This window comes from Macaca mulatta, chromosome 10 (genome assembly GCF_049350105.2).
Source record: "Macaca mulatta isolate MMU2019108-1 chromosome 10, T2T-MMU8v2.0, whole genome shotgun sequence".
Classification (NCBI taxonomy): Eukaryota; Metazoa; Chordata; class Mammalia; order Primates; family Cercopithecidae; genus Macaca; species Macaca mulatta.
In genome coordinates, this window is record NC_133415.1 from 94,965,131 (window position 1) to 94,977,383 (window position 12,253).

Below are 12,253 nucleotides of genomic sequence, written 5' to 3' on the forward strand. Positions count from 1 at the left end.
TGGCTTCTGTTGTATTAGGCTGAGCTATAAGAAACGGTTGACATTCGACCATTTGAGTCAGCAAAAACAGCCATTTCTTATAGTCAAACCTGACAGCAGAGGAGAAGAACAAGAGGATGGTTGTAGATACAAGTAGGATTGCAGCTTTATGGTGTGACGATGAGGGAGTGCATGACTGATGGTTTTAATTTCCTCAAAATATATGAGATGACATCATCAACGGAGAGTGAGGGTGGAAAAAGGGATGAAGGGGATTTGAAGGGAAAGGACATTGCTTGAATGTGGAATAGGAGTGATGACATCTCCCTTGTAGGTTGCTATGAGGGTGAAATATTGACTAGGAGGCACTTAGCACAATGCGTGGAACAGAGAGATGTTCGAGAGGGCATCTCCAGCATCCTCTGCCCAGGCGAGTGCGGGAGAGGCTTACCCTGCCCACTTCCACCAGGTTTGTGACCATGACGATGCTGGCAGAGTTCTCCTGCCAGATCATTCTCCAAAAGTCCTTTACGGTCTCCTGCATTGGACCTGACAACAGAGAAGGCAGTGAGGTTAGAGAATGCAAGTGCAAAGCAGCAGCTGAGAAGATTTGTCCCTCTGGTTGGTCAAGTCTCCACACTGGTGAGCAGAAGTGAGGCCGGTGATCCTCGTTAAGATACCAAGTATCTGAGACATGGGCCTGAGACATGTGAGCCTGATGGGGACAGATTAGGGTATGGATGGGGAAAGCCTCATTCCAAGCTCTCACAATCTGCAGCATCTACTGGAAATGTTGGCAGCCCCTCCTCTCTCTTCTGTCCTCCTCCTGCTCAGACCCTTCCTACCAACTCCACGTATCGCCTTATCTGGACTGTATTACGGCTTGAGGGAGTTTTCAAAAACTGGGCTCGAGAACCTCCATGACAGACAGGAAGGCAATTGGGGTGGGGGGATGGAGAGAGCTGCTGGGTGCCAGATGCCGAGAACAAAAACAGGAGATGCCTGATTTTGAGCTTGACAAATGCTGGAGGCATTCCTCTAGAGCCTGAACAGAAAGGAAGAGGGGAAAAAAAAAAAAAAAAAAAAGAAAGACGAGGAGCAGAAAATAGGCTCTGACAGTCCAAAGCAATTTCCTTGGAAATTACTCTTTCAATGTCCTGGGCCTTCATCATTTTTAAAATTACAAAAGTAATATGTGTGTTTGATATAAAAGTTTGAATACCATTTTTCTATATTTATATGTATATGTGTGTATTTACTGTAATAAGCATCAAACCTATTATATGTATTTTCTGATGCCCTTAAAAATTCTTACCAAGCATAATAGTTTTAATAGCTGCAAGGTTTTCTATAATATGGCGGTAACACACTTTATGTAACCAATGTACCAATTGTTGGGCATTTAAGATTTTTCACTTTTTTATTCCTATTATAGATAACACCGTGAAGAATGTTCTTATATGCGTCATTGTCTATATATATAATTATCTGCAAGATTTTTTTTTCCAGAAGGGTTTGAAAGGTATGATCACTTTTAAGCCTTCTGAAAACGCACTGCCAAGTTACTTTCTAGGGCAGCCAGCTGCATGTCTGTTATGGGCACGCATCTATCATGGAGATAAGGCACCATCAGCTTGGGCCTCTCCCTCCTGACCATTTCCAAGTGACAGCTTCTTACTCTGTCACTCATGGGCCTTTCTCCTATAGTGAAACTTGCCACCATTTTCCTTCCCAAATAAACAACTGAACAATCTCAAGGACCTCTGGAGATTCTTCAGCCTACCCCTCTGTGACTTCTTTGCTGGTGGAAACTCATTCCTCTCCTCCAGGGCTGTTTAGTGAAAAAGGAGGGTTGGAGTAATAGATATAGGAGGAGAGGACAAAAGCCTTGCATTTAAGAGAGCCCTTTCCCTTGGGACCCCTGAAGCCTCTCTGAGGCACTAGGTGGAGGGAGGGCACTTACCTTGAGTTGCAATGTAGTGTCGAGGTCGATGGTATCCCTGGATAACAGGAGAAAAGCACTGAAAAATCTGTTGTCAAAGCTTGCAGACAGCACAATATTAATAAACATCCTCTCCGAGTCTTGATTTTCTCATGGGCAAAATGAGAACAGCATCAGTTATTCCCAGAGAAGTGGCAAAGGTTAAATGAGATGTTGCACATAGAGTGTGCAGTAAGTCACTAAATGCTAGCTATTCTTGTAGTTACTTGTGAGGTGCCTACATAGGCTTGCCTTGGAGCCAGTGGCACTGGGAGCAAAGATTTGATGGGCATCACTTATCCTTATGCACCCAAAAAGAGGTAGAGAAGGAGTTTTCAGGTTTATGGGGAGCATCAACCACCAAAAAGTCTTTCTTGAGCCATGATTTTATGAAGAACACTGTACAAGACCCTATGGGACACCCAGAGAAGAAAGAGAAAAAAAAACAATTCAATTGTTGACTCCTTCCATTAGTAACAATTAGAAAAAGAAAATTGAGAAGTATCCCACATTGCTTCTCTATGCCAACATTCCTGGGCTTGGAATTGAAGTCCCAGGTACGGAGAAGACCTTATGGAGGTGTGACTTGGGAGACCCATAAAGATACCTGCAAATTCAAAGACCAGTTTCTAATTTCTGTGTACATTTCAGAGCGCTACAGCAGGCCTTGCTGTACTCTGGCTGGGCAGTACCCTGCTGCCCCATAACCTTCATCATTGGAGAAGAGGTTGAAGGTGACCCCTCTTTTGCCTGGGCATGGCATACATGGAGTGTCCTTTTTCCAGTTACAGTCATATTGAGTAGAATTTAAGTTTTGAAGACAGACCTGCATTTAGTGCAGAACACTGAATGCAATTCATATTTGTTAAATAAATACATGAGTGAATGAATGAATACATGAATAAATTTTTTAAAGAACACAGATGCCAATTATGGACCCTATCAATTGAGAGATTGTTGACAGTCCTGAAATCCACTTAGCTTTTATGGTTAACCATGTCCAGAGAAAATAAGTCCTAACGTTTGATGGATACCTGCCTTTGTCTTAGATGTTGCTGACCAGTCTTTTTGTCCTGTTGAGGTGGATGAACTGCCTTGAGGCCACTTTCTTCAGGAAATAGAACTGCCATCTGTATGGTTTATGGTGCCATAGATGTGGCATCTCTAAAGTTCTAGACCCACTTTCTGATTCAAAGACAAGTTTCTGAGTCCCTTGTACATTTCTGCACCTTTGTGTTTCACTTGCTCAATAATGATTTTGCAGGCACCTTCCAATTGCTGGGCCTGCTCTAGAATTGGAGGTCGGCACCAATCCAGGGACAATGTCATGACCAGAACTGTTGGATTAACCACAGTTAGTGAACAACCCCACTTAAAGTCTGTGCTTGAGAAATCCTATGTACTTAATGAGGTTGTCAGTTTCTTAAGGACAAACACTCCCTACTAAGCTTAAATTTTTTTCCCACAGAGCTCAGCACAATGTGAGACTCAGAGCAAATACCCAATAAACAAGCTGTTGACAAACCAACTAGGCAGGCAACATAGCATGGTGATTATGCATACCATGGACTCTGGAACTCAGCTGCCTGGGTTTGAACACTGGCTCTGTCCCTTCTAGGGTTTGTGGTCTGGGGCAAGCTACTTAGCCTCATTGTGCCTCAGTTTTAAAATTCACAATAGCAAAGATATGAAATCAACCTACGTGTCCATCTCAATGGATGATTGAATAAATTATATATATAGAGTATTCAATATGTATATTATGGATATATATATGGAAAGATATATATATATGGAAATATATATATGGAAAGATATATATACATGGAGATATATATGTATGGAGAGAGATATATATAGGGAGATATATATATATGGAAAGATATATATATACACACACAGTATTCCATGGTGTGTGTGTATATACACACATATATATACACACACACCATGGAATACTACTAAGCCATAAAAAATAATGAAATCATGACTTTTGCAGCAACATGGCTACATGGACGGACCTGGAGGCCATTATCTTAAGCAAAAAAACTCTCAGAAACAGAAAGTCAAATACCACATGTTCTCACTTACAGTGGGAGCTAAATAATGTGTACATATGGATGTAGAGTATGGAATAGTAGACACTGGTGGCTCAGAAGGGTGGGAGGGTAGGAGGGTGGTGAGAGGGATGAGAAATAATTTAATAGGTGCAATGTGTACTATTCAGGTGATGGTTACATTAAAAGCCTATACTTCACCACTGTGCAATATATATAGTAACAAAACTGCACTTGTACCCCCTAAATCTATAAAATTAAAAAAATTAATAGGGATAATGGTATTTACATCATAGTGTTGTTGATCAGATTAAATGAGTTGATATATAACAGTTACTATGTGCCAGCCCTATTCTAAGATTTAACATAAATGTCTTTGCTATTGTTATTTTATTGTTTATTTGGCAAACATTTATTTACTGAGTGCCTATCAAGACTAAAAGTATATGCACACCTCTCAGGGGATACTGGGATGATGAGACCTTCTTTGTGTTAATGTAATAACTGAGCCCTTCCCTGTGACACAAGTGGTAGGAGGACCTATCCCTTCCTCCAAGTCAAGTGGACAGGGCTGCTCAGGCTAAAAGAAAGAAGTAAACCCAAGGGTTTTCTTGAGTAGCTTTGGGAATAGAAAATGGTCCCCTAGATCCTGGAAAGATGCAGTTTCTCAAGTCTACCCTCTTCTGCCATCCCCATCACTCATTCCCACAGCCCTCATCCTCCCTGGCTGAGGCCACAACACTAACTTCTAGCTGGCCTCCCTGCCTGCAGTTTCACTCTGTAGCCTTGCTGCTTCCTAACCCCATGAGCTTCTTCTTGCACACTGAGTGTGTTATTTCCCTGCTTATAAGCCTGCAGTAGCTCCCTGTTGTCTGCATGGTAATGCCCAAATGCCTTAGCTTGGGACTAGTCATCTGTCTCCATTTTCATCTCCAGCCTTACCGCCAGTTGTCCCTCTTTGTCCACTCCTATAACCCCGTGCACCCTGTGCTTCAGCCTCACCAAGCTGCTCTTGAAATATGCCCTCCTCTGGGATGCAGAGTTGACTCCTTTCTTCTGAGTGGCCCAGTAGGGCTTTGTATATGTTCAGTGAATACAATTCCATGTGCTGCAGTAAATTTTTTTGTACTTTTCTCCTCCTGGGCCATGGGACATGCCAGCCAGAGCTGGGTGCAGTTTTCAGCAGTCTGGTTGGTGAAATACATGCATGAGTGTTTTTGAGCTGAAGTTGGAGCATCCTCTTAATGCTCAGGCTGGAAGAAAAAGAGACCCTGGAGGAAGCTGTGATTTGGAAGATTCTAACGTGCTTGAAATTCAGTGAGATAACATTCTGAGCAAGAGATTCACATTTTAGTTGTGGAGTTAGATGGCTTGGATTCTCTATTTTGTGAGTTCATTTGTTTGCACATTCACTGTCAATCAACAGGTATTAATTAAGCACCTACTACTATGTACAAGGCACTAGAAATACAAAAGTGGACCCGATGAATGTGGACTTTGCTTTTGAGCAACTTGTAGACATCAACAGACTGGGGTAAAGGCTACTAATGGGAAGATGTGGGGACTCTGTGGAGCACCCATGGGAATTGAACAGCCAAGGAGGGCACCTCAGAGGAAGTGGTGGTTGATTGGCTCCTTAAGCCTGGTTTGCGCATCTTGACACCTCTTGTCATTTCCATTTCATCGTTTCAATGATGTTCCCAGTTTCTCTACCATTCTTTCATCATCCACTGGTTCTTGCTCTTCTTCAGAGATAGGGATCACATGTCCATCCAGAGGCCTTAGCACTGGCCGTTCCCCGTGCCTGCTATGTCTGCCCTCAGGTAACTGAGTGGCTTGCTCTCTCACTCCATCCAAACTTCTGCTCAGTTGTCAATCACGTCTGTGGAGAGTTCATCTCTGACCACCCCATCAGCTTCTTTCCACTTGCTCTGGCTTACTTTTCTTTAGAGAACTTATCACCAAATAGCACACTATTCTTTCTTCATTTACATGCTCCCCCAGTTGAATGGGAGCTCCACAAAGCCAGGGCTGTATCTGGCTTGCTCACGGCCATGTCCCCAGCACCTAGAAGTCAGCCTGGGCCATTGGCCTTGAAAAATTCATACTGACTGAATACACGCATGCTGTGTGCCTGTTCCCATGCTGCATCTGAGTAAAGAGACCCACCTTGGCTTCCAAAAACCCACGCAGTCCCCAAAGAGAAAACATTCCAACCACGAGACTCCTCAGCAAAGGAGATAAAAGGAAATGTACTGCTCAATTGGGGCTCCTCTGGGGATTCGCCAAGAGCGAGTACAGAAAACTTCCTAACCTTAAAAGAACTTTGAGTTCATTTAAGTCCCACCTACACAGCACGCAGATCGACTGCAAACCAGCACTGGGCCTGCCTCCATCTGTCTGTGAGCAATGGGAAAGAGGTTTGCATCCAAAACGCATTTATCTCTCTCTGCACTCATGCATCTGTTACTTACTGGGGACCCAGATACGATATTTATTTCCAGGCTGGTAATTTATAACAGATTTAAGTGGCCAATACATTTTCGGGTGTGCAAACAAACCTGCCAGCAGGATGGTTCAGACAGTAACAGACCACGGCCTCCGGAGGCAGAGACAGGGCTGGCCCCATTCAGCTCATTATCCCAATAGAGTTATTTTAATGAATCATCAAGATCCAATTGTAGAGAAATGATTCTAGCGTGGGCAGTTAGCTCATTAGAGAGCCAGGAAGGATTCTGGCTGGGTTGGAGACCAGGGTGATGGAGTGAGGACCGAGTTAGCTGTCTGGAGCACTGTTTTGCCAGGAACCCAAATAGAGACCCCAGGAATTTTATCTTTGCTGGAGTATATAGTTGGTTCGCAATTAATGGAGTTCCTCACTCTTCACTTTATAGTGGTAACGGTGCAAGGAGTTGCTTGTGGTTGGTTATCTTCCTTTTGTCCCTCCATTTCCCCTTTTTCCTTCCATGGTCTGCTCTGTATGGATCGTACCATGGGCTCCTATGCTTTTTGCTTCAAATTGGGTTTAGTCAATGGGGAACAAAAGCAGGAGCTCAGAGACCAGGAGGAGGTTGGGGCATATGTTCTTCTAGGTTCCTCCCTGCCAGGTCACCATGGCTTGCTTGACCTTGTCACTCAATCAAGGGCTTCAGTTCTTGAAGGGCAGCCCTCTCTCATAGCTACTGTCTTCCCTTATCTGGGTCTAGGGCTGGTAAGGACTCCCTACTATTGTTAGCCTAGTGATACTGCACTCTACTCTGCTGGTTTCTCTTAATCCTGTTCACATCTTTATTAAACTTTCCCTGGGTACCCACTTTGAGGAAGCCTATGTCTCCTTTTGGGATCATAACAGATACTTAACATCAGTTATTGCACACTTGTGGGGTGGCACCACTATCTCATTTTATAGCTATCAGAATGAGTAATTTACCCAAGATCATAAAGCTAGTAATCACAAAGGCCTGGATTCAACAGCCAGGCCTTCGACAAAGACCAGATTCATGACTTTATTAGCCCTGGATTCTAACCACTGAGATTCAGCCCAGAGTTCAATATCCCAAGATAAGACAGCATGAACAGAGGCCATTTGCCCTGTCTGCCTAACCTATTCTTACAGACAGAAGGAAGAGGTCGTGGTGTGTCCTAAGTGGGCAGAGAATTGAAGTTCAGTTGTGTGACCTTGGACAGTGCTCTTAACCTAGAGCTCTGGTTTCCTGTCTTTAAAGGCTTGAAACATGTCTTGTAATGATAAAACAGGAAAGGAATCAGAGGCATAATTAGCACTAGTGTTGTAGAGATTAACTTACACTGAAAGCAGTTTCATTTGTTGCCTATAAAATACCAAAGTGTGTCTTGGCCCTGACTGTAGTCAGATGCTCATTCAACTTTGGATTGAGTGCCTATCTAGGAAAATGACTTTTGCTGGGGGATTCTAGTCAAATGATGAATGCCAGATACAGAAACTCAGGCATGCCAGACCCTGTGTGGGCTGTGGTCCTTAGGGTCACATCCACGCAGCCATAGACAAGGTTGAGGAGAAATGGAAGAATCAACTCAACCTGCATCAATATATGCTGACTCAGTCCTGGCTGTGTGTTGGCTACAAGGTGGTGTCTGGCACTGGGTGGGGAGGGGAAGGAGAAAGAGTGCTAAACTGGGAGCCATTCAGGTCTAGTTCCCATCCTGGTTCTGCCCCGACCAGCTGCATGGCCTGGGACATATTTGTAACTTCTCCAAACCTCAGCCCTTTCCATCTGGAGAATGGGAATGATAACACCTACCTTGAAGGGTTGTGAAGAGGTTTTGATAAGCTGACTTACTTAAGCCACCCATCATAGGACCCAAGACTGACTCATTAAGAGCCAATTGGTGGTGTCATTGCTCACTGTGATTTAATATTAAAGACAGCAGGGTATGGTGGGAGAGGTACTCTTGACTCAGATTTCTGCTCCCTCCTCCCCTACCTCCTAGCAGTATAATCCTGGACACGTTATATAATTTGAAGAGACTCGCTTACTCATCTGGAAATGGGTAGTAATGTTACTTACCTTGTGAAGTTGTGATACTAGTTAAGGTGATGTTGGTACAATGAAAAGTGATCAGTAATTCTTAGGTTACTATAAACCTTCTTGCCTGGATGACTCTAAGTCACCTTTCAAGGCAGAGCTGAGACATCACCTCCTCCAGGGAGCCTTCACTGGCTACTTCCCTTTCCCACCAACTTGAAGCATTGATTTTCCTTTATGATCCCACAGCCCCTGCTCTGTGAAGGTCTATTTTCTTATCTGACTCCCTCACCAGATTTGAGTCCCTTTTAGGTCAGAGACCTGGTCTTAAAAGTCAGTATTTCCCATACACGGTGGAGGGTCTGCTCTGTGTTTGTGAATTGAATACTGGATGTATGAGGGAAAGGCTGCTGGCATGATGGGTGCATGCTCAGAGTACCCTGCTCTGGGCTGGAGAAAAGCTATTCAGAACTGGCCATCTCCTGTGAACTTTCCTGGGAGGACCACGGTGGCAGAGACGGTGTTTATCTTCAACTCCACTGAAGTTCCAGCCCCAGTTCTTGGCCATGTAGTAGGCCCTTTGTTAATTAGGGTATAGTTAGGGAAACAGAAACCACTCTAGGTGTTTCAGACAGAGGCAATTCAGCATGGGGAGCTGGTTACACAAGTGATGGAGGAGCCAAGATGCCAAACAGAGAATAGTGGGGCAACCCAGAGATCAGGGACTGCAGGAGGCTGCAAGCAACCCTTAGAACTCGTGGGATAGCAGGAGAGGGAGAAATAACCAGAATCCAGAGTCCAGAAATAACCAGAGCCCCAGCAGGCTGACTGGCAGGAGATTGGACTATGGCAGGCCTGCTTGAGGAAAGATGGAGCCACAGACAGGATACAGCCACTGCCTGAGCAGCTGCCCAAGGAAGGGAGTGAGACAGAGAATACACTGCCTTTCCATCATCCTCCAGTCTGTCTGTCTGTCTGTCTGTCTGTCTCTGTCTCTGTCTCTCTCTCTCTCTCTCTCTCTCTCACACACACACACACACACACACACACACACACACACACACACACACACACCGGCAATGCAAGGCAGAACAGGGAAGCACAATAAATAGATCTGAGGGCAAACAGTCGAATGACCAATACAAGGCTCAGTAAGTATTTGTTGAGTTAATAACTCACCTGGCTTAGTCTAGATTAAGGGGGAATTCACAAACTGCACCACCACACTTTATAGCCTATCTGTAAATACATTTGAGAGTCTGGGGGACCAATGTGAATCTCTGTGCCATTCTTCAAGACCCATGGGCTGTGAGCTGAGGTCCTGAGAAGCATGGCTTGAATCAGTCACATTGGGTTGTCCTTCTGACTCCAGCAGTCATGTTCTTGCTTAGCAAATGCTCTCACTTCCATGCATACCCTTCTTGGCTCCTGTTTGAGTTTAGTCCCTTCCTCAGTCGTCTCTGGAATACTGGAGCAGCCTCTTTCCTTATTGGTTGTAGTTGTCTTGATTCCAGAATTTCTTCCCTCTGATCTATCTTATCTTTGGTAGCAGATAAATCATCCCAAAGCTCAGTTCTGAGCTGGTCACCTCCTTGATAAAAAATGTTTAATAGCTTCCTCTTGTCTGTGGGATAAAGTCCCACTTCCTAAGCCTGAGCACTTAATCGTCACTGATGTAGCCCCAACAGTATTTTCAACTATTCCTGTTACATATTCTCTGCTCCCCTCAAATGGAGCTGCTATGTATCTCCTTGCCAGTTGCTCCATCTTGGCTTGTGCTATTCTCTCTAACCAGAGGCCCCCCTTCCCTCTCTTTGATTTTAAATCATACCTGTGCTTGAAGTTTTGGTTCACATCATATTTTGCGTTCCTGATGGGAGAAGTGATATTTTTCCCTACCTCTGAATCTCTGCAGCATGTTATCTGTACTTAGGACACTTACCACTTTCTACTTTGCCCTGGAATTATTGATGTGTGCGTTATCTGCCTGCTAAGGTTTTAGAAGGTAGAGACCATGGTGTTTTTTGCATTATGGTTCCCATAGCATCTAGTATACATTTTACAGTAGGCACTTTAAAATTTTTGTGGCATAAATGGTCGTGCGTTTATGTGAATGAACGAATGGATCAACAGACATATATACAAATGAATAAATGGGGTGAATGAGTAAGACCAACAGTTGTCCTGAGGCTCCATACAGCAGGCTACTACAGCCAGCCTGAAAGAGGATACAGCATAAGATGGACAGTCAACTTGGGTTACACTAGTTCCACGTATCAGGGAGGATCCAGACTGCTCTGGAAGGACCACCTTCTGGAGGAGAGTTTGGGGTAAACCACAGATCTTGAGCCTGCAAAAGCCATCCCCAGCACCCAGCCCCATTAAGACACTCACGTCAATGTAGTTGGCATTGATGTAGTCAGAGTGCGGGTCTCCATCCAGCACCAGCAGTCTCACCCGGGAATGGTCGTCTGCAGAGAGAGCAGAAATCAAGGGGATGGTTGATAAGAGGCCCTAGGTGAGGAGGCAGCTATGTCCTCCTTTGGAGCTACTGTTTGTTAATGACAGCACGGCATATCAGGCATTGTGCTACTCTCTCATTTAACTCTCAACACTACCCTCAGTTACTGTTCCCATTTATAGATGAGGAAGCGGAGGCTCAGGGAGGTAAGCACTTCTTATTTTTCTACCTTCCCTTCTGATTTTGTCATTACCTAACTGGATTAGTCACCTGTTTCTTTAAGTCTTAGTGATTTAATCATTAAAACGGGGATGGCAATACCTGCTTCATAGGACAACGTAAGAGAGACCATATAAAAACGCTCAGGACAGGAGAGTGCTGCATCTGGATTAATACACTCCATTTTCATGTGGTTTAAAAACAAACAAGTTTACCTATCTTCCGCACACGCACAAATTGCATTTTCATTTGCCCCTCGGAGTATTGTTGTAGATAGATTGTCAGCCATATGTTGTTATCAATACTATCATTAAAGTGAGGCTGACTAAATCATTGTAAAAGAGGTCATCAATAACTAAACATCGTGTTAGAGAGGATACCTTTTCAAACACAATCTAGACATAAACAAGATTTGCAGGCTTTATTTGATAGCATGCTTACTTCAAGTAACACCGAATGAAAACCATTAAAAAGAAAACTAGTACAGCAGAAGAATCAGGATAATCCTTTACAATTAATTAAGTGAGCTCTGACACGCTAATAGACACACACAAGTGGAACACTGGTTGGGTCTAGTTGGGAGGAGGGACTTTGGTTTGCTACCCAGGTCACTGTGCACCTATCATTGTGCAGTCACTGCATCCTAATTCACCTTCCTCTAGGGCAGGAATGGGGTCCCTAAGAAGTGGGCTGGAGAACTCTGGACATCCCCAAGGGTTTTCTGGGAGTCAAGGAGGTCAGGTCAGCTTATCCTCTTAGAATGATACAGCATTCTGCAGTTTACAAGGCACATTTATTTGCAACTAACCAAAACCCCCTTGAGAACTGGGACATTATGCTTTATTCCCTGCTCCATCCCCTGCACCTTTAAAAGATCCTGACATACAGCAGGTACTCAGTAATACATGGAAGAGGTATAATTGGATGACCTCACTGGGTTCTCACAGTGACCCTGCAGGAGAGAAGTAGGACGGGTTCTGTTAGCCCTGGTTACAAATGAGGAAACTGAGGCTCCAGAAAGCCTGACTGGCCACATGGTCAGTGAATGCTA

General features: G+C 44.1%; 1 protein-coding gene across 3 annotated transcripts in view; it reads right to left on the reverse strand.

Annotated features, from left to right (window-relative positions):
• The window catches only part of PTPRT (protein tyrosine phosphatase receptor type T), a 1,118,573-nt gene that overhangs the window by 39,741 nt on the left and 1,066,579 nt on the right, over positions 1-12,253 (reverse strand). For all 3 annotated transcript variants that reach the window (XM_028828430.2, XM_077949122.1, XM_028828427.2), the window contains 3 exons: positions 10,917-10,993; positions 1,943-1,979; positions 431-528 (listed from right to left, as the gene is read on the reverse strand). In XM_028828430.2, the coding sequence (XP_028684263.1) occupies positions 431-528; positions 1,943-1,979; positions 10,917-10,993 (212 nt within the window). The remainder of the gene's footprint in view (positions 1-430; positions 529-1,942; positions 1,980-10,916; positions 10,994-12,253) is intronic.